Source organism: Pezoporus occidentalis, unplaced genomic scaffold (genome assembly GCF_034315485.1).
Source record: "Pezoporus occidentalis ecotype Australia unplaced genomic scaffold, CSIRO_AGI_Poc_V1 ctg24, whole genome shotgun sequence".
NCBI lineage: Eukaryota > Metazoa > Chordata > Aves > Psittaciformes > Psittacidae > Pezoporus > Pezoporus occidentalis.
In genome coordinates, this window is record NW_026914285.1 from 9,457,366 (window position 1) to 9,483,396 (window position 26,031).

At 37.1% G+C, this 26,031-nt stretch overlaps 1 protein-coding gene across 1 annotated transcript in view; it reads left to right on the plus strand.

The window, feature by feature from the left end:
* Window positions 1-26,031, plus strand: part of TTC3 (tetratricopeptide repeat domain 3) — a 72,613-nt gene that overhangs the window by 16,919 nt on the left and 29,663 nt on the right. The window contains exons 13-25 of the mRNA XM_062622331.1: window positions 997-1,120; window positions 4,167-4,221; window positions 10,757-10,811; window positions 13,167-13,233; window positions 15,265-15,402; window positions 16,484-16,564; window positions 17,270-17,382; window positions 20,127-20,253; window positions 22,227-22,349; window positions 22,540-22,641; window positions 23,328-23,420; window positions 24,127-24,191; window positions 25,607-25,743. Coding sequence (XP_062478315.1) covers window positions 997-1,120; window positions 4,167-4,221; window positions 10,757-10,811; window positions 13,167-13,233; window positions 15,265-15,402; window positions 16,484-16,564; window positions 17,270-17,382; window positions 20,127-20,253; window positions 22,227-22,349; window positions 22,540-22,641; window positions 23,328-23,420; window positions 24,127-24,191; window positions 25,607-25,743 — 1,280 coding nt within the window. The remainder of the gene's footprint in view (window positions 1-996; window positions 1,121-4,166; window positions 4,222-10,756; window positions 10,812-13,166; window positions 13,234-15,264; window positions 15,403-16,483; window positions 16,565-17,269; window positions 17,383-20,126; window positions 20,254-22,226; window positions 22,350-22,539; window positions 22,642-23,327; window positions 23,421-24,126; window positions 24,192-25,606; window positions 25,744-26,031) is intronic.

The following is a 26,031-nucleotide window of genomic DNA, read 5'->3' on the forward strand; positions in this document are numbered from 1 at the left end:
AACACTTCCGGGGATGGGGCATCCACAACTTCTCGGGGCAGCCTGTTCCAGTGCCTCACTACCCTCATAGTGAAGATTTTTTCCTAATATGTAATCTAAACCTCCCCTCTTTCAATTTAAAGCCACTTCCCCTTGTCTTATCACTACATGTCCGTGTAAAAACTCCTTCTCCAGTTACGTTTTTGTGGAGATCCTTGTCCTGCCAACTTGAAGTACTTTGCTGTTGGGAAAATTGGGTGCGTGAAAATGTCAGGGCAGTCATAGCCACTTTTTTGTGTTATCTTTGCTATATGAAGTTCGCTAGGATAAGCTGACTTGAGGAGCTGAATGCTAGCGAATGCATTTTGGCAATGGTACAAATGGATGTGTATCCTAGTTTGTAGGAACTTGGTTTTGCCACATCTGTGCTTTTGCCTTGCCCAGAGAGAAGAGAGTAAGAGGGATTCCATATTCACAGGTTCAGCTAAGTTACCATATATGCTGTAACTTTTGTATTAAACATTTGTCTGAAAGATCTTCATTTTTATTGGTCTACTTGTAGTGATGAGCTATCTGTCATTCAAAAACAGTACACTAAGCAAACTACTAAACAGCTTTTTGAAAACCTGAAAATTCTGCAGGTTAATTTTATTTCCTTTCTATATTGCACAAATAAAATGTGGCTTTGGTAAAGATTTTTCATTAGTTACCCAAATTATTTATTTATTTTTTAAAAAAGTGCAGTAATTCAGTGCCTGTCCCTTTTCTAGAAAATAATGTGCTTTTTTTTTTTTTGATGTTATATTTTGCATAGCTTTGGACTGTGCAGTTTGAAGGTATAAAAAAATGGTTGTTTGATCAAATCCTTTAAATATGTTTATGCCATCACATTTGTGTGATGGTTAGGCTTGTATAGATTTTTTTTTTTTTTCATTATACGTGTGTGGTATGTGTCCTGATTATGGGGAAAAGACATCAGCATTGAAAGACCTTGGGTTCTCTCTTTTTGCATATCAGAGACTACAGTTCTTCAGAATTCCATTTAATAAACTCTCAAGAACAAAAGGAAACAGAAAAATGCAGAAAGAGAACAGAGTCTGATCCTAAAGATCATTATTGTCATCAAAGCCATGATATTAAGGTAAGTTATGCTACAGCTGGCATTGCAAGACCGTATGTTGATTTTCATCATCCTGGAATGTGTTGCTTAATGGTGTGGCTGAAATTTTGCAGCCACTGTGTTTTAATAGTTGTCTGCTTTCTCAGCCAAGTGCACTTTTCCTGTAATATTTAAATACCAAATCTGTGTTCAGAACTTTGGATTTGAAAGGAGGTGGGAGGTGATTGCTTGAATGAGAAGGTGGAGGCTGTATGTTAAAAGGAGGAAAGAGGTCTCTTTGCACTTATTGAAAGTAAGACTTGAAGTCATGTCTGATTTAATAGACTGTCCAGTCCTACCCATCAGTGTCATTCAGATGTGGGTTTCCCATTGGCTTTAGGGGAGGATTTAGCTAATGTGTACTGACTTATGGGGTTCAGTGCAAGCTGCTTTAACCAAAGTTAGCAAAAGCCCTGTCTATGGATTATACTGGAGCATTGTTTTGCACTGATAATGTGATGTTAATGTATTTGCATAGTTATAGACCATTATTTTTGTGTTCTGTAAACAGATATTTTTTTTTGCATGGGAAAAATGCTGGTTAACTAATATGCTTAACTGGATTGTATTTAAAACTAGGATTTGTGGTTCTTGAATATGTTTGGCTTATATGTTTAAAATGAGTGGTATAGTTCTGAAGTGCAAGATGGGCTTGTGTTATTTTAGTAGCCCTTTGCAATTCTTTAGATACATTCTTTCATTTTAAAAGACTGTTTACAAGCGGGAAATAATCTGTTAGATTATTAATTTATATGGTGAGGAAGGCTTAAAGCAGAAGGAGAAGCTGCCACAGGGGAGATTTAGACTGCTTAAAGAACCACTGCCAAAAGTAGCAACAACAGTGGTTTTATTGAAGCAAGATGTTGTAAAAGTGAGGCTTAACGAAGTCTGATGGCAAGGTTCAATCTATTAGCTACTGCACAGAGGATATAATAATAATTCAAAGCTACCAATACAGGAACTTAATGCCCTGTGATATGGGGTCATGTGCAATATTAATCATTTACCAAAGACATGCAGCTGGTAAGGGATCTTTCAAGCACAAGCAGTAACCTTGAGAGGCATCACTGCTGTGCTGCCAGCTACTTAAGAGGGAGAGTGCAAAAAACTCATGTATATGGAATAAAGTTGTTGGCTTGTGGTCAAATTATGTGTGATGGAGAAAAGACTCCTTGTACCCACAGCTTCCTTTGTTCCTTGACCAAATTAGTTCTTGAAGAACCATTCTCTATTTATGCGTTAATCCTGTTTCCAAGTTCATACACATTACTATGTCACTCTGTCCCTTTGGCTTTTCAACAACAGGATGGAGCTAGAGAATTTCATGGCCTGGTCACAGCCTAGTCCTTTTCTTCATTTGGAGCCTGAACCAAACTATCAGGAGTCTAGTGCATCACAGAAGCTTAACAGAGCAAACTTTATTCTCTGTTCATGGATTACTTTTGTTTCTGAAAAATAATTACACTAAAGATCCATGTTAGTGAAGGACAATCAAAGAAATCCATCAAAAAAAAAAAGGCCTCTAATTCTGACTATTAGGATGTTTTACTGGTGAAAGGGCAATGGCATACAATGTTGTTGTGGTTTAACCCTGGTAGGCACCTCATCACAACACAGCTGCTTGTTCACTCCGCTTAGCAGGATGGGGGGGAAAATCCTAAGTGTAAAAGTAAGAAAACTGGTCTTTATCAGTTGAGGTAAATACGGTTGAATAAACAAAACAAAAGCTGCATACACAAGCAAAGTGAGATAAGGACTTCATTCCCTCAGCTTTTGTTGCTGTGCAAGAGCTCATACAGCCTGGGATATCCCTTTGGTCAGGTGGAGTCAGCTATCCTGTGTCCCCTCCCAGCTTCTCACGTACCCCCAGCTTACTTGCTGGTGGAGGTGCAGCATTTGAAACAGAAAAGATACAGTGCAGGCACTGCTCAGCATTAGCTAAAACATCCCAGTGTTATCAACATTTTTAATCACAGATCCAAAACACAGTACCATACAAGCCACTATGAGAAAATTAACTTTATCCCAGCCCAAATCAGTACATTTTTTTTTTTATTCCTTAAAAAACGCACACCCTAAAAAAGTGGGAAGTTAGGGGATTTTGTTGATGCTTACCTTGTTTTAGGTGGGTTTCACTACTGGATGTCATTGGAATTCCCCAGCTGTTGCCTGTCTTACGGTCGGTATCATGGGAAGCCCATAAGCCATTCCTGTGCTTAAGTTTTCCTTTGCTAGATGCATGCAGACTGTGACAGTCCTGCTGTAACAGCATGGAATTAGAATTTGAATAATCAGCCTCCAGTTTGCATATAGACAGTTCTCTCACACTAATTCTTAATAAGAAACATTTGTGCCTCTTTCTGGTTGTCTAGCATTACTATTGTAAGATAATTAATAAATTGTTATAATTTGGCCTATAAAATATGTTATAAGTAAGCTATTTAATATAGAAAACAGGATGATAAATAAAATTAATGTGCTAGTGAGGTCAACACAATTTAGCAAAGGAGAAAAAAAAGCATTCCAGTTTCACAGGAGGGTGGGGCAGCAAAAAGCCCAGATGACTCGTTAGTGGGGAAAATGAAACCAGTGTCTGCGGGAAAAGGAACGGAAATGAAAGTTACAACTTCTTAAAAAAGAAAACTATTTACAGAATTCACAAGAAGTGCTTGAAGTTTTCTGACTGTCTTGTGAAAGCTTTCATCTGCTTTCTGCTATGAAACTCTTCATAATGTAAGTCTGTAAGTTTATCTTCACTGAGGATGAATATTACTGCAGAAAAGGCTAGCATTCTCACACTAGTAGATAGCAAACATATTAATCTGGGAAAAAAAGTGTAAGTGTACAAATGCACTTTGATTAATGAAATTATTTTTCTTTATCTCTTGATTTGGGACATAATATACTGAATTGTCATTGCAATTTCTTTGGTTAAACATTAGCATCTTAGTGCTTTGTTTAAATTTAGAGTGATATCTGTTTGCTTTTTGTTATCTGTGTAAAACCAAGCTATTGTATTTGTCATTAGGTGACTGACATCCAAAGGACAGAAAGCAAAGGTTGGTCTCTGGAGTTTCCACCAAGTGAGTTTGTTTTTGCTATTTATCAAGTCTGAATCGGTTCTGTCTTTGCTGTTGCCATTATTAATAAGCAAAAGTGTATTGTTATGTTCACAACGGTAAGCTGTTATGTTTCACTTCTTTTCCTGTTAGCATACTATTACTTTAATACTATTTTCTCTCCTGTATTTGTGTTATTTCTTTCATGCATTTGTAGTTTGAATCTACTTTACATGGATGAATTCAGAATTGAAACTGGAAGTAAAAAGTAGAATGCTGAGTCACAGGCTAGAAATGCTTTCTCTCCTTCTGAGACAGATACATGTTATCTAAAAGGATCTAAATTGAAGAGAAGTAGGTAGTTTCAATATTCATAATTCATTTGTGATTACTAAAAGCTCCATATAGGTGCTTAACAAAATAATCCTGCAGTTAAGAGAGGAAGGAGGCCACAAAATATTTGTCAGAGAGAATTTTGAGCTACCAACTTTAAGAGGTAGAAGTTGGTGTGATTTATTGTTCACGCTTGGGTTTTTTTAATGAATTAAAAGAAAAAACAAGACAAAGAAACAACCAAACACAGAAACCCACCACACAAACCTGTTAAAGAGAATTTACCCCCTGCCAAAACTCCTGCAGTGCCAGAGTTACTTTTCTGTGGTGAAAGTGAAGTTCAAGCAGTTCTAATCTTCAAAGTGAAGTATTTTCCTGAATTTTGCCTGGGGCTTTTTATTCCTTGCTAAACCTGCTGTAACCAAGAAAGTGTAAGATATTTCCCATCATCCCCAAATTTCTCTTATTTATGATGTTTGTATGGAATACTCCTGCCAAATCTGGACCAGCTGCACACTTAACGCTGTATTCTAAAGTTGTGACCTCCAAGGCAGTGGGGTCCTTTTAGTCCTGACCATCCAACAGTCTGAAGTTCTGAGTGCCCAGCCATACTGTTCTTTGGACTTTGCATACTTAAATACTTCATTGAATAGATGCCAAAGTGCAGTGCACTTCAAAATTTGATTTTAGGAAACTAGTGAAGATATATTACAAGATCTTCCTTAAAAATGGGCAGTAGGAGAAGTGATCTTGCTCTTGTGGACTTTGAGCATATGCAAACATCTTGAAGAATTAAAGGATTTATTGAGAGATGGAAAATGTGGGATAAGTTGCAAAAAAAGTCAAAACGAACATGTTGAAAGGATGTTACGTGGTAGGATAACGAAAGAAACTGTGAAGTCCTGAAGGAGCTTAATGCAGAAAGCATAAATCAGGGAAGGGGTTTAGATAAAGGAAGTCAAGCTCTGGAAGACAAATCAGTTTAGAGGAATATATGAAGGTGATGTGAAGGAGCAGAATGTGAGATGCCTGGAAGCCATAGGAAATTTTGAATGAGTTTGAAGCAAGTGACAACTAAGGGAATCCAGATGTTTTCCTGAGCTAGAAGATGTGGTTTGAGTAGTAATGGAGTTTGATGACACATTATAAAACAAATCTTTACTGAGGCAGTGGTAAAGGTCAGCAGCAACACACCCATATGGCGACCTGTGCAATCTCCAATTGCAAACACAGGATTATAAGCAATATCTCAACTCCAGTGGACTGCTAGAGGCACTTGGTGTATAGCACACCTGACGGCAAGACCAAATGATGCAAATGCTTTTTGAATGCAGGTAAGAGTTGTGCTGTCCTTTTGGTTCCATTAGCAGTAGTGGGATTTGAGAGAATCACACTTTACATGACTAATGTGGGCAGTGTGCTTGCTGCTGTTGTTGGTGGGGGAGCAGGGTGCTGGCAGTCTGTTTGCACTGCTGATATTGGTGAAGGGGCAGGATGTCAGAAGGATAGCTTATTTTTGAAGTAAGGAATAATGAAAGGCTGAATGTTGAGAGAGAACTGAAAATTCTTCTAGGCTAAAGAGGTCAGAGGACTTTGAAATGTTGTATTGAACATAGTAATTTCAAAAAACTGTTCATTCCAGTTTTCTTTTTTCTGTTCTTCCTTTCTCCTCCTCCTCTGCCCCTCACTCTTACTATTGCAGACAGAGTGGGAGATAGATGTATTTCAGACAAAGTTGTCAGGGAGGTTCTTCTGTTCAGTCACAAGGCTCAGCAAGGACCCCCTTGTTTTCTAAACTCCTTCTCAGGGCTGAGCTTCGGTGTGGCTGGATCCAGTCTTGGTCTCAGACTTGGACAGTGGTTTTATAGATGCATATAGTGGGATTATAGATGCATAATCAATCATTTATACCACTTTGTCCTGCAGGATTAAGGATGGCAAACTTGATATATCCATAGCTAAAATAAATGCTTTAATAGGTAATGATAATTCATAATTATATGATTAGGCCAGAGAACTTTATCTACTTGTTTTGTGAACAGGCAGGGTACTCTACAAAATGATCACACATTAGTTGTAAAATATGAACAGTTTATTAAACAAGCACGCTAAAGCAAATTGGGTGTATACATACATGTAGTGTACAAGCACAATAAAGCGAATCAGAGAGATATATGAATACTACAGAGGAAAATTAGCAATGCATCAGATCATTACTGCATAGAGAGAACAGTGATTGAAAAGAAATACATCACCAATTACTACCTAATCCTCATCATCCAAGCCCACACTTCAGCCTGGAAGCCCCATTCCAGTTGATGCTGGGAATCTTGGGTAACCAGGAAAATTCCTACACAGTGCATCCACCTGTAGGTGAGGCTTCAGAGTGGGCTACAAGAGGGTCCTGCTTTTATACCCTTAGAAACACAGCCGACTTTATGCCAGATCTGTACTTGTTTACTCATGTGGCTGTGCAGTTTCTCATGATCTTGCTGTTGGCCGTGCTGAGAGCATTGGCCAGGCACCCTGGCGTGGCCAAATGTGGAGGTCGTGGAACAGCTGCACACTTATGTTTTCCTGCCTCTTTCCAGCAAATGGCCATAACAAATACATACTTTAACAAATACACTTAATCAAAAACATACTTTGTTATGTTTCTCGCAGTCATGAGCAGGGATCAGCTCTCAGGTTCTCATCCATTACACTACTACACAGTATGAATTTTTAGAATTACTATTCACTATAATTCACTATAACTACCATGTACTAGACTCACTGTTCCTTAAATCAATAGTTTCAAAGCTAGCTTAAGCATTAAGTAGAGATTGATTTTACCCATACCAGTGCTCCGCCTGGAGGAGTACCCTTGAGGGGTGTCCCCACTCAAGGGAGGAATTTTGACACTTTACTAGGAGGGGTGTGCTAGAATCCCTGTTGCTGAAAGGTGGGACTAAACTGTTGTAGTAGAAAGTGATTAACTGTCAGTCATTTTCTACGAGGGTAGATTTTCCAGCTCAGTGAAACAGAATTTATCTTTAGATGAGTTTTTGTGATCATTCATTGGTTCCTCTGCGGGGAAATGCCTGGTTTCACATCCTTGTTGGTTCCTCTGTCAGGAAACATCTGGTTTCATATCATTGTGATACTTAATTTTATGGGACTGTTCAGTTCGGCTGGTCTTGGATTCTTCAACACCAAAACCAGTGTGACCTTCCTCCATCACTGATAATCTTCACAAGTAGGGTGAAATTTGAGCTGTTTCACCTCCATGCAGGCAGAGTGTGTCCTGCTACAATTACATCAGTAGAAGAAAGTATTTGATTTGCTTTGATTTGAAAGGAGGAGTTAGGCTCTGAATGCCTCGCTGATACAAGTTTACTGTGGGTGGGGAAGAATAACTTTCTTTTTCTTCGCCTTTGTTTGTTTAAGGGCTCAAGACTTGCAGGAGACCTAATGTAGAGGAACTGTATGCTACTATATCTTATCTTAAAGTTACTGTCTTTTTTAATTTCAGTTTTTGTCTGCATGTACTATTTTTTTGAGCATGTGTACATTTCTGTTAAGTATTATTGTTTGCTACTAGTCGGAATGTCTAGCAAAAGCAATGCTACTTCTACTACTATTTTAAAATGCTTGTGGGGTAAGTGAGTCATGTTTGCAGTTGAATGAATGTATCTCCTGGAGTATTTTAGCTATAATTCAGCAGGATTTGCTTGTTACTTTTATTTTAAAGTATTTTTTAAAAACCTGAAAGTAGTGTCGTTTTCAGTTGGGTAGTATATGGGAGGAGTAGTTTCTGTAGGAATTTTTTCTGAAATCATATTTGTTGAATGGCTTTTAGACTCAGATCATTCAATGAAAATATAATGCTGATTAAATTCTTTCTTTTGATGGTGAGAGGGAAGGTTTATATTCCTTTATCTTAATTAGGATTTTGTTTAGAGTGATAGATTGGTTCATTAAGGGAAAGAAACCTATATAATGAAGAAAAGGTAATATATCTCTCTCTCCAAATGGTTAAATGATGATATGCTTGAAGTGTTTCAGGCTTTCAAAAGGATTATCGTTTTCCAACCATTAGTTGCCTATTATGAGGAGTTTGTGATGATTATTGTTGTAGCTTTGGAACTGTTTCAACAGACACCATTCAGACTCGTGTGTGACAGTTTCAAGAAGTGTTCATGAAACAGTTCTGAACACATTCAGTCTTTGTGATGCTTGATTTTTTGTTCTGATTAATTTAAATTCTATGTCATTAAGTTCTTTCTAATTAAATATTACTTCTGATATTTATGCATATGAGGGGGGCCACGAGGATGATCAGGGGACTGGTGCACCTCCCGTATGAAGATAGGCTGAAAAAGTTGGGGCTGTTCAGCCTGGAGAAGAGAAGGCTGTGTGGAGACCTCATAGCAGCCTTCCATTATCTGAAGGGAGCCTATAGGGATGCTGGGGAGGGACTCTTCATTAGGGACTGTAGTGATAGGACAAGGGGTAATGCAGTAAAACTTAAAGAGGGGAAGTTTAGATTGGATATAAGGAAGAAAGTCTTTCCTGTAAGGGTGGTGAGGCACTGGAATGGGTTGCCCAGGGAGGTTGTGAATGCTCCATCCCTGGCTGTGTTCAAGGCCAGCTTGGATGAAGCCTTAGGTGGCATGGTTTAGTGTGAGGTGTCCCTGCCCATGGCAGGGGGGTTGGAACTAGATGATCTTAAGGTCCTTTCCAACCCTAACTGTTCTATGATTCTATGATTTAACTTGAAAAATGTGTACATGAGACATCTTGAGTGAGATTACTCAAATAGGTAGATTTGTGTTTTTCAAAAATCAGTGTCTTTCAGTATTTCATGTCCATTTATGTAAGATACTTAGGTATCATGAAATAAACATTTTAAAGCATAGATAGTTATAAAACTTTATATATAAAGTGAATAAGTCCTTTTTCCAAATTTAATTTTATGGTAATTCAGCATACGTCTTGTAAAATCCATTAGGTTTAACTCGCAAAAAAATCTGCTGCTCTGCATCCCTTCCACTTACCCTGTGTAATAAGGAGCACCAGCAACATGTGATGCTCTGCGACTGTGTTTCTCAGCTGCCTGTTGATTTACTAACAGTCCAGAAACGTAATTTTTTGCCTTGCTTGTGTAATTGTCAGGTTACTGGAAGGCAGCTCTTCCTTAAGTGTATTTTGTTAATGCCTTGTAAAGTTCTAACATAAAATTCTTGAAAATGAAAACCTTCTTGACTTCATCATGAGTATGCGTGTGCGTGTTCAGATGCCTAATGTTATGTTTTAATCCCACAGAAAACAGTTGAGAGGTTATTTTGCAGTTAATGGCATGGCTTCCTGGTTTTGACCACTTACAATAATGTTTTCTTCCTTGTTACTAATGAAGTGTTTACTCAGGTTGTAGAGCCCTGTAACTGATCAAGGACAATGTTAGATGGCTGAAGTTGTAAAGTGTATTAGTAGAGTTTTGTGTTAAGTCTTTGATGTTAAGTTTCAGAGTTAGAAATGAGTCAGTATCGGGATAGATTCTTTTCTTGTTTTCATCCAGAATTTCCACACAGTAAAACATTTTTGTTCTGCAATCAGGTACAGAGTTAGAAATGAATCAGTGCTACATGATAGATTCTTTCTTGTCTTTGTCCACTGTTTCCGCATACTAAACATTTTTGTTTTGTAATCAGGGACTTTTATCTTGATCTGACTCATGTTTTTAAGATTAATGTGGGTTGAACTTAACTCCTTTAGAGATGTATTATTGAAGCCTCTGAAAGTTTTCTTAGTAAAACTTCAACATCTATAGTGATCTGTTATCCCCTTTTAAAATTCTAGTTATTAACTAACAATGAATAATACCATCTGTGGTTTTACATAAGGTATGATTTCTTTAGATTGCAGTCAACTTTAAAGGTTGTTACAGTATTGTAGAGTCAGATCATATCTTACAGAATGTTAAGAGTCTTCTCTTTATTTAAAGTGTCCTTTCCCCTTTGTAGGATTAATAAAATCCTATACTATTTAATAAAAATAATATGAAATTTTATAATTTAAAAGATTGAGGTGGCTTTTTGAAAAACCTTTTGCTTGTGCTAGCTTATGATATTGTGACTGTTTAAGATCTGTTATATATAAAGCAAAATGGTGAGTTCTGAGTGCATTTTTTCCCCTTTGTTTTAAGTGATGTTAATTTAGTTTGAAATACTTTCTCTTACTACAGGCCAAAGTCATCAAAACAAAGGCAGACCAAAACCTGATGACTCTGAAAAGATAAGGCAAGAAATCTGGCTTATTTTTTAATTATTAGTTTGAGTTATTTTATGTAGTACTTACAAAGGTGTTAATGCAACTTGCTGCTTGACTTTGCTAATTGCCTTGTTTATGTTGTTTATATACTCTTCAGGGTATAGTTCGTGTTAAGATAGCTGATTAAAGTTGACAAAATTCCAGTTTTCACAAAAAGCCTGAGTTATTACTTGATTTTAGTAAATGAAGGGATAATTTTAATAACTGCCGTTTAAAAAATGTTGCCCCAAAGCAAGTCACACAGCATAGCTGTAACAAAAAATGTGCTTCCTTTACAGCCAAGAAAATAGGAATCTTGGTCCAGTTGTTACATTCAAACTTAGACCACAGTGTAACTCAAGCTCTATCTTATTTTCAAAGCCTCTTTGTACTAATTCTACTCTGTGTACCAAATAATTTTTAAAGCGCTTCATATACTTACTATGAAGAAGAGGTTTGACTGTGAGGAAGGCATTGTAAGTCAGCCTCAGAATTCAATACTGGAAAAAAACTTCTCCTTAAAGAGCCTTTAAATTGTTTGTAGAGCTGAATTTTTGCTTAAACCATGTAAATGTCTAATTTAAGTACATGGATACTCTCTGTAGAACATGTTGAATGTGAATTGATATGTTTGACGGTTTTGGGGCCAAAATTAAATTAGTCAAGATAAAAAGCATTATCGACATTGTGGACAAAATTTATGCTTCCATCCATTATAACACTTAAAACAAAGTTGAACAAAAGAAATCATTTTTTCCAGTGATACTGGGACCGAAATACTGCAAACAAATTTGGGGAAATCGCTGCATTTGTAGGTGATTTTATATGCCAACATATTCCCTCATCTAATAGATAGTTAAGGAGTGAAGAATTGTTACTGTTACTTATTTTTAAGGTGATTGAGGCAAATGATGGCTGGCTACTCAAGGACATGCAGAGGTGGAAGCTTTCAGTATTTCAGCCTGAGCTGTGAAATTAGATAAATTAAGCTTTGAGTGTAACTTCTTGCTTGTATGCTTCTTCAGCTAGTGTTTTTAGTTGTGTTTAGGGTGATTAAGAGCAGACGGGTACAGCAAAATAAGCTGCTTATATTAAAATAGGGAAGTTTTCATTAAGTGATATTTTTTTAAGACAGGCTTCTCATATAGAAGAGGCCAACTTTCAGGAAACCTGGGAGCTGAACCTGATTGTTCCCAGTCCTAATCTAAGTGTGACCACAAAACCAACCATCTCTTAATCTGTATTTATTACAGTACAACACTTTTAGATTTTTCCATACCTTTTTAAATACCACTGTAGCTAAGACAATTGAAATGTTGTCACAGGAAAGGACATTTGCATTCTTTGAGTGGCTAGCGGCTGCTTTCCTTTTCCTTTCACTTTAAGAGGGAGGTGAAAAATGTTCGAATTCACCATGGGAGCACATCCTCTTTAAAGTAACTGAACCATCGACAAAATTGCTTATCTCACAGGAATTTTATTAGGTATATACAAAACATGCTATTTCTCAACAAGTGAGGTGCATGGTGGGTTACAGTCTTAATCTTATCTCCATTTCTGTAACTAGCAGGTTGCTTGGCTTCCAAAAGTTTATGAAATCCACTGACGCTATAAAAAATTTATCTTGGGTGATGAGTGTTTGTTTGATGGCTTCAAGTGTGAGACGGAACTGAATGTATATAGCAAAAGGCACTATAGTAGCATTAAGTATTGACTAACAATTTTAGGGATGAGGATTTAGAGTATTAAGCAATACTTTGCCTCTTTGTTATACTTTTCCTGTTCCCTAGTTGTGCATGTGTTTCTGCTGCAGTAGTGAAAAGGAAGAGCTGGGAAGAACAGCTCTATTCCTCTCTTCTCTGCTCTCCCTGCCCCCGCTGTGCATAGCTGCTACATGTATTTTAAGTGGTCATTGGGCTGGAATAAAGGATGTTGTACTTAGGAAGAGTAGAGAAGGGGAAAGAGGCCTAAGCACCTTCTTATGCTGCTACCTTTAGTATAGGGAAGTTCTCTAGTCACCTCTCCCATCCCTTCATAAGATCAACTCAACTGAGAATAAGATGGAGAAGACAAAAGAAAACAAACAAAATTATGGAGAAGACTGCTACTTACCTGAAACCCTAGTGATTCCTGAGCCAGAAACACATGAACTATATGAATAGTATCATAATCTTTGATAGTGTTATAATACTTACGGCGATTGTGAAAGTGTGCCATAATCACCTTTAGCACGTAGGCAAATGTGATGTGGTTGACAAAAGCACAGAAATTACTGTTTCTTAAAAATAAAATTACATAGACAGTACAAGTACAAACTCTTGATGCCATTGTCCTATTATTTGTAGAGATCACCTTGATTTGAAGATAGAATCTAAAGCCGTTCAAGATAAACTCTTCTGTACTATGCAACAGGTAACTGGGAATTCATTACCATATGACCTTAAATGTATATGATTTGTCACCTTTTAGTAACACTGTCCAGAGTCCCAGTTCATTCAAAAATTTAACACTTCGTGCTTGGCATGACTTTTATCAGGAGACAAAGATTATGTGATTGCACTGATTCATTCTGTCTTGTTGCTTGCAGTCTTTTTGCTTCTCCTCTGTCCCCTCTGTAGGACCTCACACTGGAAATTAATGTAACAAAAATTAGTATAGTTATAGAATAATTTAGCTAAAACCCTGAGTTAGTAATATAGCTCTCTTGTAGCTTAATTTGTAATAGAAACTACAAAAATCACTGAAATCATTCAGGGATTTATAATACCTCTCCCAAAGTTCTGGCCAAATATGTTTTCATGTGTTTGATACGTACATTTAGAAATATCCATGGGACATTTTGTTGAATGGCAGTTTAAAACTCTATAAAATTCATAAATTGAGAATTTTCCTTCTCACATCTCATCAGCAATGAATGATGAGTATCCCAAAGGTCTTAAATGAAATCATGGGGACATATGTAATTAATCATTTCCTTTCTGTTAATATGGGGAAGTACATATCAGAAATCTCTATTCTGATTTAATTGCATCTTAAGACAAAACTGGATTCAGGAGAAGGTGCATGTTCTGCCTGCATTAAGACCCCTTATTTCCTTTAAAATACCTATTTTTGTAAGGCTAATGCATTATTATTATTGAAAATAAGGTTTGTACTTTATTTAACCAGCTTCATATGTCATGCAGTTTAACATTAATAATTTAACTTTGAATTACTATATTTTATTTTGTTCTGTAACTGTATGGTCTGACAGCATTAACTTGTATCAGTAGTCCTAGGACACTAAAATAAGTCTTAGTAATTTTTTCATTTCCACATTTCTACATTTTGGTCTTTACCTATTTGTAGTTTCCACTGTCCCTGCCAACATATAAACTTTTGTTTATATATGTCATTAGATGATGGGTATTTTCTTATGTTTGTTCTTTTTGATCAATTGATAGGATGAAGACAAAATAATATCAAAATTCATAGGTGCTTAGGAAAATACATTGTGGACACACATTAAATTTAGTTTGTCAAAAGCCTAATTCAGTTCACAGGAATACATTAATGTTGTTATGTTCCATTCTTCCCAACCTTCCCATTCTTTCACTTTTCCCTGCCCATGGTGGTTTCTTCAGAATCCAAGGCTCAAATGTTAATATATGGAGAGAGGGAAGGGGCAGTTAGCAAAAAGCTTGTAAAGTGGAATTACTTCATACTGAAGATTAATTCATACTAAAATGAGGTATTGGCATAAACTACACATATGGGCTTCCTTATTACTCTTTGTATTTTGTTTATGATTGCAGGAGTAGGTGTCGAAAGAGCTTCTTAAATAGTCAAATTACTTCTACCCTGGCACAGTGATCTGCTTCCCAAAGCTAATTTTATTTTAGTTTCTCAACAGATCAAAGGAATAGACGTACCTAATCTACAGCTGCTTGTCCTGATTTAAAGTCTTACTGCTGGGAATTCCCGCAGACTTCAGGAAGTATCTGTAGTGAAAGGCTAGTAACATAATGCATTCTGAAACCTTCTAGCATTAACTATTAACCTAGATGGAGAGAAAGTGTAGGCAGAAGGAAATAGTTCTCAGGTTTTACAAAAATGTTTGTACACAAAATGGAGTGTACAAGTGATGAAAAGCGTTAAGTCTGAAGGGGTTTTTCTTAGCTATAAGAATGGTTAAAATGATGCTTGAAACTAAACTTGAAACTTTCTGGAGAGAAAAAGGATCTAAACTTAGAACAAAACCTAGACTTCAAAGAGATTAACAGCAGTAGGTCCATGGTTTTTAAAAATGTACCTGATTTTCTGCTTTAAAGTGGCACTGTGATAGAACTGTAGGAAGTACAGAATTTTAACAGTTGTCTGTGGGATTTTAGTATATAGTTTGCTTGCTTAAAAAAAGGGAAAAACTGTTTTCTTTTGGACTTACTATTTTCCTAAATGTTCTAGGTCGATTTAACTGTGTTCCCAGAGGAAGTTAAATCCCTTGTTCATGACGGTTATACAGCCTTGATGGACCAGCGGTGTCACAGCGCTGAACAAGCATTTTCACGATTGTTGAGCATTCTGAATCCTTCAGAATTAAAGGTAAACCAAGAGGAATAACTTAGTTTATTGGAGTACTTGAGATTTATGCTTTCAATACCATGTTCATTCTTTCCTTCTTCGGAAACAGTCATTATTTTTGACTTGTTGCCAGTGATGTTTACTACAGTGCCAAGTGTTTCACTGATAAGTATGCCAAGGAGTTTACAAGTGAGAACAGGATTAAATAAAAAAACATAGTAGGGAAGTATTTTTGTAACATTCAGCATGCATTGCATTTCTAGATGCAGTCTGAAAAATACTTACTAAAATAATGAGTAATATAAGCTAGTCTTATCATATACCTTTTTTGATAAGAAACTACTGTACGTTTTCAGCTTAATCCCTATTCATAATAATGTAGGGTAAAAAGAATTAATATTCTTCAGGTCAGATAACTCTTCGATGGCAAATACTTTGAAATTTTGGGTATATGTATCTAGCCAATTAGCCATTGACCCATTTGTCTCCCAGATTTCTTTAAATTCTTGTACTGTAGTATTAAGTTTTGTGTGACAGTGCATGTGCACACGCATTGCTGTTTCAGGCTCCCATTTTAATAAGAGTTGTTGCAGTGCTAATAAATCTGCCCAAGCAAGTAATGCACCAATCCATCTGGAATTTCAATCCAGTTTATTAGGAAGAAAGAGGTTGAGAAGGTGTTTTTTGGGGGGGGTGTGTGTTTGGTTTTTTTTATAATTAAAAAAGCCCAGCCAAACCCAAAACTAGAAAAACCTGCTCAGTTCTTAACATGAGCTATAGCAAAGACAAACTGCACTCTATGAGGTCAACACAGTAAGTCTAGAATGCTGTTAAGTAGTTACACCATTTCTAAAAGCAGAGGTTTTAGGATGTATCACTTTGAAATGCATAGGGGCACCAAAAGTCCTGTAGTAAAGGTGTAGTGGTGTAGTTAACCTTCACTTTTTATGCTAATTATAACAAATCTGGATAGAGGCTATGATAAAGAAGGATTTTTCCTAGCTTTGTTGTAGCAAAGATATTAAATTCACAGTAGGCAATGTCTAGTTACCAGCAAAGTGTTTCTGTGTGTGCTACTACTATAATTTCTCTCTCTTTGCAGCGGCTGAATCTTTGTGTTATTAATTATGTTGTTATCATTTATGGACATGCCACTGCTCTTCTTGGAATAGGACAACCTGAGGTATGACATTAAGGCACTATATATAGCTTTTATTCAAAACTAGTTCAGCTTGTTGGCCATCCATTTTTGTCTCTTCTTAACAGACAACATGAGTGGGGAAGGAAAGTTCTTGTCACATTTTAGAATCATATGGTTTAATATGTGGGACTAGACCTTTAATGGTTTTGGATAAAGTAAGCCACCAAATTTCTTCATAAAATTTCTTCTTAAGCTTTCAGATGAGATGCTTAAGAATTAATGAGGTATAGTCAGTCATTTTTCTTCCACTTTGTTGTAATGGGGTTGTGCACTACTGTTTCTAAGACAAACATTTTGCTTCTAAACAAGAGGAGAATGCTTTTGGTTCTGGAAAACACCGAAACAGATGTGTGGGGTTTTTTGGGGGTTGGTTTGTTGTTTTTTTCTCCTGCAGTGTTTAAAAATATTCTGTGTCTTACAGTGAATTTAACAGTGGCTGGGCATTTGTAGCTCAGTGAGCTCAGTCATTTAATTTCATTACTTCTGAGGGAGCCTATGATTACAGAATAAGTTTCTTTTTTAAAAAAAGAGAAGGCCTTTTTATGTGATCGTGAGGTTGCTTAATTCCCTTTATTGTTCATCAAACTGATGAAAGAATAGGGCCTTCTGACCTTCTAATGGAGAAAAAAAAAAGGAGGAAAATACTGGCAAAGCACCACATATTTTTGTCTTAAATTTATTTTGAAGGCATTGGCAAAGGCTGAAGACCAGTTTAAGAAAATAATCGAACAGTACCAGGAAGAAAGATTTGGTTGTTTGGCATATTATGGAATTGGAAAAGTGTACCTCAGGCAAAACAGGTTGGTATAATATAAAGCTTCAGTATTCGATTTAAAAAATATTTTAATGCCACAGAAAAATTATGGACTCAGTCAGAGATCAATGTGATCAGACAAAAGCCATTTATTATAGAGCATCAGTCCTTTTTATACTGTTTCTCTGCCTTGGCTTGCAATAGCTTGCTGCATTATAATCTGATACATTTATTATAATTGGATACATTTTCTTGTAACACACAGCAACTACGGTTACATTTATAATAGCTCACTATTGTATTTGGATACATCTACAGTAGCTCGCTGTAGTATAATTAGATACATATTCAGTAGCTTGTTGTATTATGATTGGATACATATACAGTAGCTTAGTATACTATGCTTTGATACATATTCTTGCAGCACACAGCAACTAATAGCAATTAATCACATAAGTATATGAGAACTTAACCTTTAAAATTTGCTATCAGTCCACTATTTTGTATCTTAGCACAGTCCAGTTTCTTCTTATCTTGCTTGCACTGTTACTTTTGCTTCTTTACCCGTGTCCTCCTTCATCCTCAGTTCATGTTGAGCTCCACATAGGCACTTGCTGACTTGGGAAAGTGGCCATTCTTTGCTAAAAGTCCATCCACATTTTAGATTGAGAAAATGTGTGGGGGTTTTTAAATTATTCTTTGTTAATCATGAAATTCATATATGAGACCTATTTATTACAACTGTGTTACTGCTAAGGACCTAATGGAAGCTGATGAATCGAGAGGAGTTTAGGGCACAGGGGTATGACCAACCAGCACCCACTGCAGTGGAGGAGAGCTCAAAAGAGAAAGGCAAAAAATGATGATCTCAGGGAAAAAGTATTGTAAAGAAAGCTTAACTTATCTCAGTGCTAGGGAGATGGGAGGGTAACCTTAGTTTTAGATAAGGCAGCTGCGCCAGTGAGTCATCGAGTTCCCTGAAACAGATAATGTCTTCTGAGCTAAGCAGACCAGTATGGGAAGAGGTGGGGAGTGGCTCAGCCAAACATAAAGGGCAGAAAGTGGACACCTAATAAACTTGAGAGCAGAGGGCTTGGGCTGGCTTCAACCCAGGTGTTCCTGGCAGTGTTTCTTCCCAGCATTGTGACAGTAAGCATGTGGGGACAGGTAATGGGAATCAAGTTTGTAGTAATTCAAATGTGTTTTGCAATTGCTATGTTACGCTTGTGTTGTGATTTCAGTATATCACTGTATTGCTCTACTTAATCAAAATCCTCCGTATGCCTGTGGTTGGCTGTGCCTTGGCTGGCTGCCAGACCCTCACCTAACTGTGCTCCCACTCCACAATGGGAGAAGGGAGAAAAGGTCCAGGGGCTGAGATAAAGACAGCGAGATCACTAGGGCAAGCCAGACTCAACTTGAGGAAAAATAATTTAATGTCTGTTAAAATAGAGTTGGATAGTGAGAAACAAAGTAAAAAACCTAAAATCACCTTCCTCCTCCTCCCACCTTTATCCCAGGCTTGACTCCCTCATTCCTGACTCCTCTACCTCCTCCTCCCCTGAGCTACTCAGAGAGATGGGGAATGAGGGTTGTGATAAGTCCCTAACGCTGGGTCTCTGTGTCTCCTTTCTCCAAACACTCCTCCCCCATTGCAGCATGTGGCCTTTTCACAAGCCACAGTTGCTTTGGGGCACATCCACCAGCTCTGGCAGGGGTCATCCATGGCTGCAGTGTGGATATCTGTCTGCTCGAGCAGGGTCCTCTCCAGGGGCTGCAGAAGAATCTCCGCTCCATGACAGGAACATCTCCTCATCTTCTCCTTTTTGTCTTCATGCTTTAAGGGCTGTTTCTCAGACTTTTTGTCCTTACTCCTCATAGCTGTGCAGTCCTTTATATTGTCCTTTCTTATCCATGCTTTTACTGAGGTGCCATTATCCTCCCTGAGGGACTCAGCTGTGCCTTGTGGTGGGGTTCACTAGAGCCAACTGGAACTGAGGCAGCTCTGGCCCCTCCTTGCAGGGGCTGCCCTTCTGGCACTGGTCCCCACCCCTCTGCTTAACCTTGCCATGTAAGCCCAATACAATGCCAAATAAATTAAGTTTGATATTAAACTTTAAAGTCTGCTCACATGGAATATCTAAAAGCACATGGTCAGAGAGTGATTCCTCCTTTGCACTGCCATAGCATAGACCGATGTGCTGAGACTCGGGAGGTATCTGCATCCTAGTCCCACAGATGTGGCTTTGTTTCCTTTGGCAGTTAGGACCTGTAGGGAGACTGTGCGTGTGTTCCAAAGAAGTTGTTACACACACACACATGACAAGACAGTTGGCCACCCAGCCTACCCCAGGCAGAGCTGCTCCCATGTATAACACTACCTGAACCCATGTAAAATATACGTATAGGTAACGGAGTCCTGTGCCTCCTCTCTGACTGATCAGGGTTGAAGGTCCCTTGCGATAATACACATGCCCTCACTCTCTGTATTGACAAGCGCACCCATGTTCATGGGTCCCTTGAATATCAGTTTAGGCTCTTGGTCTGCCCCATATCCATGGATTCTGGCCTCTTACCCAGGCTGGCATACTGGCTCACTCCTTGATTTTTTTTATACCGAAGAGTCTTTAAACAGATAACTTAATGAACCAGCTGCTCTTTGAGTCCACATACTCTTACAGTTACCTTTTTTTTTTTTGCCTTGGATCATAAAATTAATTGTGAAAGTATTACAGGTTGTGTAGAAGTTATTCATGAACAGTCTGAACATGCACCTGTTTCAAACTGCAGGTTTTCAGATGCGCTTGATCAGTTCATGAAATCGCGAACAATGGTTAATCACAAGATTGTCCCTGGAGTATTAACTTGGCCCACAACATCTCAGGTCATTGAAGAGACACGAACAGAGAATTTACAGGTTTGTTTAATAAAAGAATAAAAAGTCATAAAACCTATTTTGTCAAATGGCCTTTCAAAAAAAAAATGAATACAGTTGCCATCCTCCTTTCTGCCGCCCCATTGCAAAGGCCAAAGAAAGATGAGAGGGGTGCAGTGAAGTATGAGACGAAGACAGAATGCGTGTGCAAAGTGAATCACCTTTACTGAGTTTCTTGCCATATTTATACAAAATCATACAAGCTATTTCTAGGCAAGCTATTTTTAGATTCTAACTATTCAGCTGTTACCCTTGTTTTTCTACTAGCTAACTTTGATCAGTTCCAACACTGTAATTTACGTTATCTTTGTTTATTAGGTTGTGTCCACCTGTACAGGATATGCTGCGTACCAGCATTTGTTATTCACATCTGTGATATTTTATGGCTGTTTTGGTCACATCCCTTACTTCTTTGAGTGCCTGAGGTTATTAGCAGGTCACCTGTATTCCCACAGTGGGGGTGAAAGGAGGAGGTTTCAGTCTGCAGCAGCCAGTGCAAATGCTGCTGCTCATTGTCTTGAGTTTGTCAACCCTGATGCCTGGTGTTTGTAAAGCAGAACTCTTCTTGTGACAGCATACTTGAACATCCTGTTTGATGTTTTTTGAAAATCCCATATTTGAGCATCCCATTTACAGCACAAGGCCAGGGGCTCTGTGTCAGGCTCTATGCTTGGGTATTTTTATGCAATTAATATGGTTCTAATCTGCTCCAAGTATTTCATAATGTGTTAACTACTTAGTTGCATGATACCAAACTTTAAGTAGATGTGAATACCATACACAATGTAATGCTAGAGAGAATTGGTTAAAAATTTGAATTGGCAAAAACGTGAAGTTGAAAATTGCAACTATGGTGCTATATTTAAAACCAAGTAAGAGAGCTTGATCATGTAATTCTTGGCTGATGCAGTGGAAGTTGTGTGGTAAAATTCCCTATTTAAGTTTTAAAATCTAATTTGTGCTTCTGAATTGCTCTCTCAGGCTGAAAAGCTTCCAAAAAGAATATTATTATAATAGTTATTGTTATTGGTTTTTAAATGGTAATTGAGTCACTGTTACTTGTGAAGGGTTTCTGAATAAACCATGTCGTGAGAGGCAAGACGTGTGAGCTCCTCTGCATGGATGCAGTTTGACACAGTAGAGCTTACTGGGTTATCCAGTGTATGAGCTTGGCTATACTATACTGACCCATTTGGTTTCTGGTAGAAACAGCAATGGTGTTGTTTCCTAAACAAGAACTGACCTAAGATTTCTTGTAGACCCCCTAGCTGATGCCACGGTAGTCTGGCCATGGTAATATACCAGTGGTCTGGGACTTACAGAAAACATAATTCAAATATCTGAAAGGCTGTAACTAGTGGTCTGTTTGTAATAATATTTTATTAATCTGGGCTCAGTGCCAACCCTGTGGGACTTTCACTGACTTTACATAAAGCCACTGTAATGTCTTTGACTCAGCTGCTATTCTAGATCTCAGTACCTCCAGTGCAGGGCCAGCTTTGAGTTGTCCCTGGGAATATAATTGATTGGGTAGCCAAGATCCCAGGTGAGGCACTCCTGAAATGCTGGGAAATAGTGTAAATGAACAGACAGTCCCTTTTTGGCGCATTATCTGATTAATCTGGATCATCATTTTGGTAATGGAAAACTTACTGTATTCTCATGCATTTGGAATTGGTCAGCATGTAAAACATTGGTCCAAGATAAACCTGCATGCAGGGAAGCTATGCGTACTTAGCTGATAGGAGTTCAAATGAGCTTTTGAATATTTTGCCATAAAAGGATAATCTTTCATAGCTTTCACTAGAAAAAAAATTATTCTTTTGGTATTAGTCGACTGCTGTTCAAAAACAGATGTGTGTTTCACTGCAGAGTTTCCTAGAAGTTTGTAAGTAGATATTGAATCTTTTCCTGGTTTCTGTGCAATTTGTCTTATGTCATTTTGTTTTTCTCAGCTGACTTTAAAGAATTGTATTGAGGAATGCAAATTCCCTCCAAAACCAGGTGCAGTTTGTCGATATCAGCAATGCCATGGCTACTCCAAAATCCAGATATTTTTTACAGACCCAGACTTCAAGGTAAATTTTTAGTTTAAAAGTGTTTGGAAACGAAACTTAATTTTTACATATTTTCTGTTCCCCTTAATATAAAAGAGCTGTCTGAAACATACCACTTTATCCTATCTACTGTGAAGTTGTGCACTATTTTCTGTTGATTTTTGATTACTCTTTTAAAACACATTAAATTCATACTGTTTCTCAATATTAGGGTTTTATACGTATTACCTGCTGTCAGCAATGTAGAGTGGAGTTTCATATCAGTTGTTGGAAAAAGTTGAAAACAACAAACTACAGTGATAAAAATGACAAGGTAAGAGTTGTGTTAAACTCTAAGCATTTTATTTTTTCCTTTTTAGTTAGGATTATAGCATTCCTTTGATTTGGGATAAGTGCAGTGCTACAGCCTGATGTTTCAGCCATATGACAATGGGAGGAGGGGAGACTGGAAAGAGGAATCTCTTGCTAAATTGTCTGACGTGCAAGTGTAGGTAAAGCTTGCTATTGTTTACAGAAGAAAAAACTGTCTGTGTGAAGGCTTAGTATGCTTAGCCTGTTTCACTTGTATCATTCATGTCTTCCCCATATGGAAGTTTTGATCTTTCTACAGTCTTGCTGTTGAAGCAACAGTTTGACGTTGAGTATGTCTAAAGGATTTTTACCAAGTACAATATCAGCAGCTAGTATAAAATGAAGGAAAATGCAGGCAGTATATGAACTCATAAAAGAATATTCTTAAAGTTGACTCTTGAATGTGAAGCTGAAGGAGGAGGGGCTTTGCTCTAGGTTCGGGAATAACAGGTGTGTGCCACAGATCTAGGATCCTTTTCATTTGCAGTCCTTGTCAAGTCAGTTGTCACTTGCTTTCCTCATCCAGTAAGAGTTTAGGACTGTGCTAGCTTTAAATACCTTGGACATCTCAAATTAAGAAATTCTAATCTCTATAAAAACATAGATTTTGTATGAATTTAAATGTATTCGTACCATTTTCTCCTACAGGATTTTCTTCAAGAATTGTGTTTCACTCCTGATTGTACAGGCCTTATATCAAAAATAGTTATTTTCAGTTCTTCTGGTCTGGTAAAATGTGAAGTAAGTTAATGTTCATATAAAATATGAAAATAATCCTTAAAATATTTACTCTGGTAAAGTAGATAAAATGAAGACGAGAATGTAACTGTAAACTCATCAGTAATATACCATCTTAACTACAGAATTTGAGCATTAGCTGGGAATATTAATTACCCATTATCTTCTTAGCTGTTCTTCTGGTGGAGCAGGCATTATTTTATAATGGGTTAGAATTGTCATGGATGGGAACTGGAGTTTCATTTTATATTTAGTTTGTGTGACATGAAAGAAACTGTTAGTTTAACTCAGACCTAATCTTGTTAAAAGAAATAATGGTGTTATTGGAAGAGTGCTCTTACCCTCTGTAGCAGGTAGATGGATACTTCTTCCCAGAGCAGTATCAACATATGAGAAGCAAAAAACAATAATTGTAAAGTTTGCTTCCTGCCTGCTGGTGAAGCAAAACAGTCTCCAGTTCTTCCTGATCTTGTGTTATCTTTCAGCCTGTCTTTCCTGCAGATAAAGATGTATTGCTATATACCAAGTTGTTGCAATACAAGATAATTTTAGGTAGGCCTTCATGAGGTTTATCTAGGCTGCATTATCTCTTTCATAGTATTACTTTTACTGCTTTCCAAAGCATCAAATGTTCATTCCTGGGTTTTTGAAACAGCAATGTTGCATTGTAACCCAAATTTAATTAATATGATGTTACTTATTTTGGTAGTTTGAACAAAAAATCACAAAAACCAAGGAACCACCAAGAGCCATTATTAAACAGAAATGTTCAAGGTAAGCTCTCTGCTGTTTAAAGCTTAAGTTGAATCAATTTGAGAACAAAATAGTTTAGGATTGGTTTTCATGCCTTTTTAAGAATTGCTAAAATACCACAAATACTTTGGAAAGCTGTTCTTACCCTTTGCCTCTGATAAGCTAAAAGGTCTGGTAAAATATGTTATGATCCAAATTAGAAAAAACAATTTACAGAATTACAAATTACAAAAGCATTTAAGTTAACTTGTAAGCAAAGATACAGAACTGCTGATTTATAACCTGAGCACAGAAGGGCATTAACTGGTATTGCTGAATAAATTCATGGTGGCTTTGTAGTAGTCATACAGTTCTTTAAAACCAGCATTTTCAGTTTGGTCACACAAAACTGTTTTCACATATACAGGATATGAGTTGATGCAAATCTGATTTACCACACTTCTGTATTAATGGATAAACTGTCTATTGCACCATAAGCTTCCCAGCAATTTTGAACCAGTAGTTTTTTAATACAAGTTGTTTGAGTCATCTTTAAGTCCTTATACTTCAAACCTAATTTCATTGTGAAATCTGTGAACAGGGAAGTAACATGTTGTTTGGGGAAAGTGTGATTTGAAGGCGCTGTGCAGAGCTTGAGAACTGTTTCTTTACTTTTGCTCTCCATACATGTCTTTCATTTGTGCCAAGATACTTAACAATTGAAATACTAAAGGGGGGGGGCTGTCATTCTTCTAAATGGGTTGAGTGCCTTACAGTTGACTTTCACTGCATGTGTATCTAGATTACCATATCACCTCTATTTTCAGTCTGAGATTGCAAGCATAATTCTATTTGTTCCTCATGCTAGAGGGAAGAAACTCAGCAAGAGTTTTAGCTGTATGGGGGAGGTATCGCTGTATGGCATAAGTTCAGCACCTCTGTTCCCACAGAATTTGCTAAATAACTGTGTGTGAATTTTAGAAAATGTAAATAAAAACTGTGTAGTGATGCTACTTCAGTTGTTGAAGCATGTACCTTTGACATAACTAAGTCTACACTTTCCAGTCAAATAAGGTTATAAATAATGAGGAGTCCTGATGAGATGATAAACAAAATTGATTTCTGAAAGTTAAGGAAATACAGCATTAATACTTGGTTCAAAATGCTGAGTTATGAATTAAAAACCTGATAGTATTAATTCTAATCCAGACATCTTAAATGGAAGTAAAAGTTATTGCATTTTGTGGATATTCTCATACTTTATGAAACTAACAAAATTTTGTGGTCTCAACTTCTAAGTGAAAACTAGCTTTATTATATTTGTACTTTTCAGCATAGTATTTTACAATAGCTGTGTGCTCCATTCTGCTTTAAGACATGAAAAATAACTGAGATGTGCCAAACTCCTTTGGCAACTTAACTAACATTAGGGTCACTGCTTAATTGCTTTTTTTCAGTCTTAGGAAGTTAAAAATGAAAGAAGAAAAAAAATTACGAAGAAAACGTGCACGAGAAGAGGCACAGAATTCTGCTAAAAGGAAAATGGAAGAAAACCAGATGGGAAAAGAACCATCTCAATACAGTGTTCAGAGTGGTATGTAGAAATACAGATTACTGTTCTAAGTTGCCACGAGGTAGCATAATTAGCATTCTGAATATCCAAAGTCAAATTATAGCAGAATGCTACTATTGAACATAATCCTCTATGCATTTTTACTTAAGATGCTTTTATTTCAGTTCTGGTTTTGGTTTCTAGATAACTGTAGGATGTTAATATATGGTTAAATTCCTTGTAGAAAGCCTTTATTCTTGCTTCACTGGTTCATGAAAAAGCAGTCTGAAGAGGTCAGAGGCTCAAAGTGCAAGTACATCTATTTAAAAG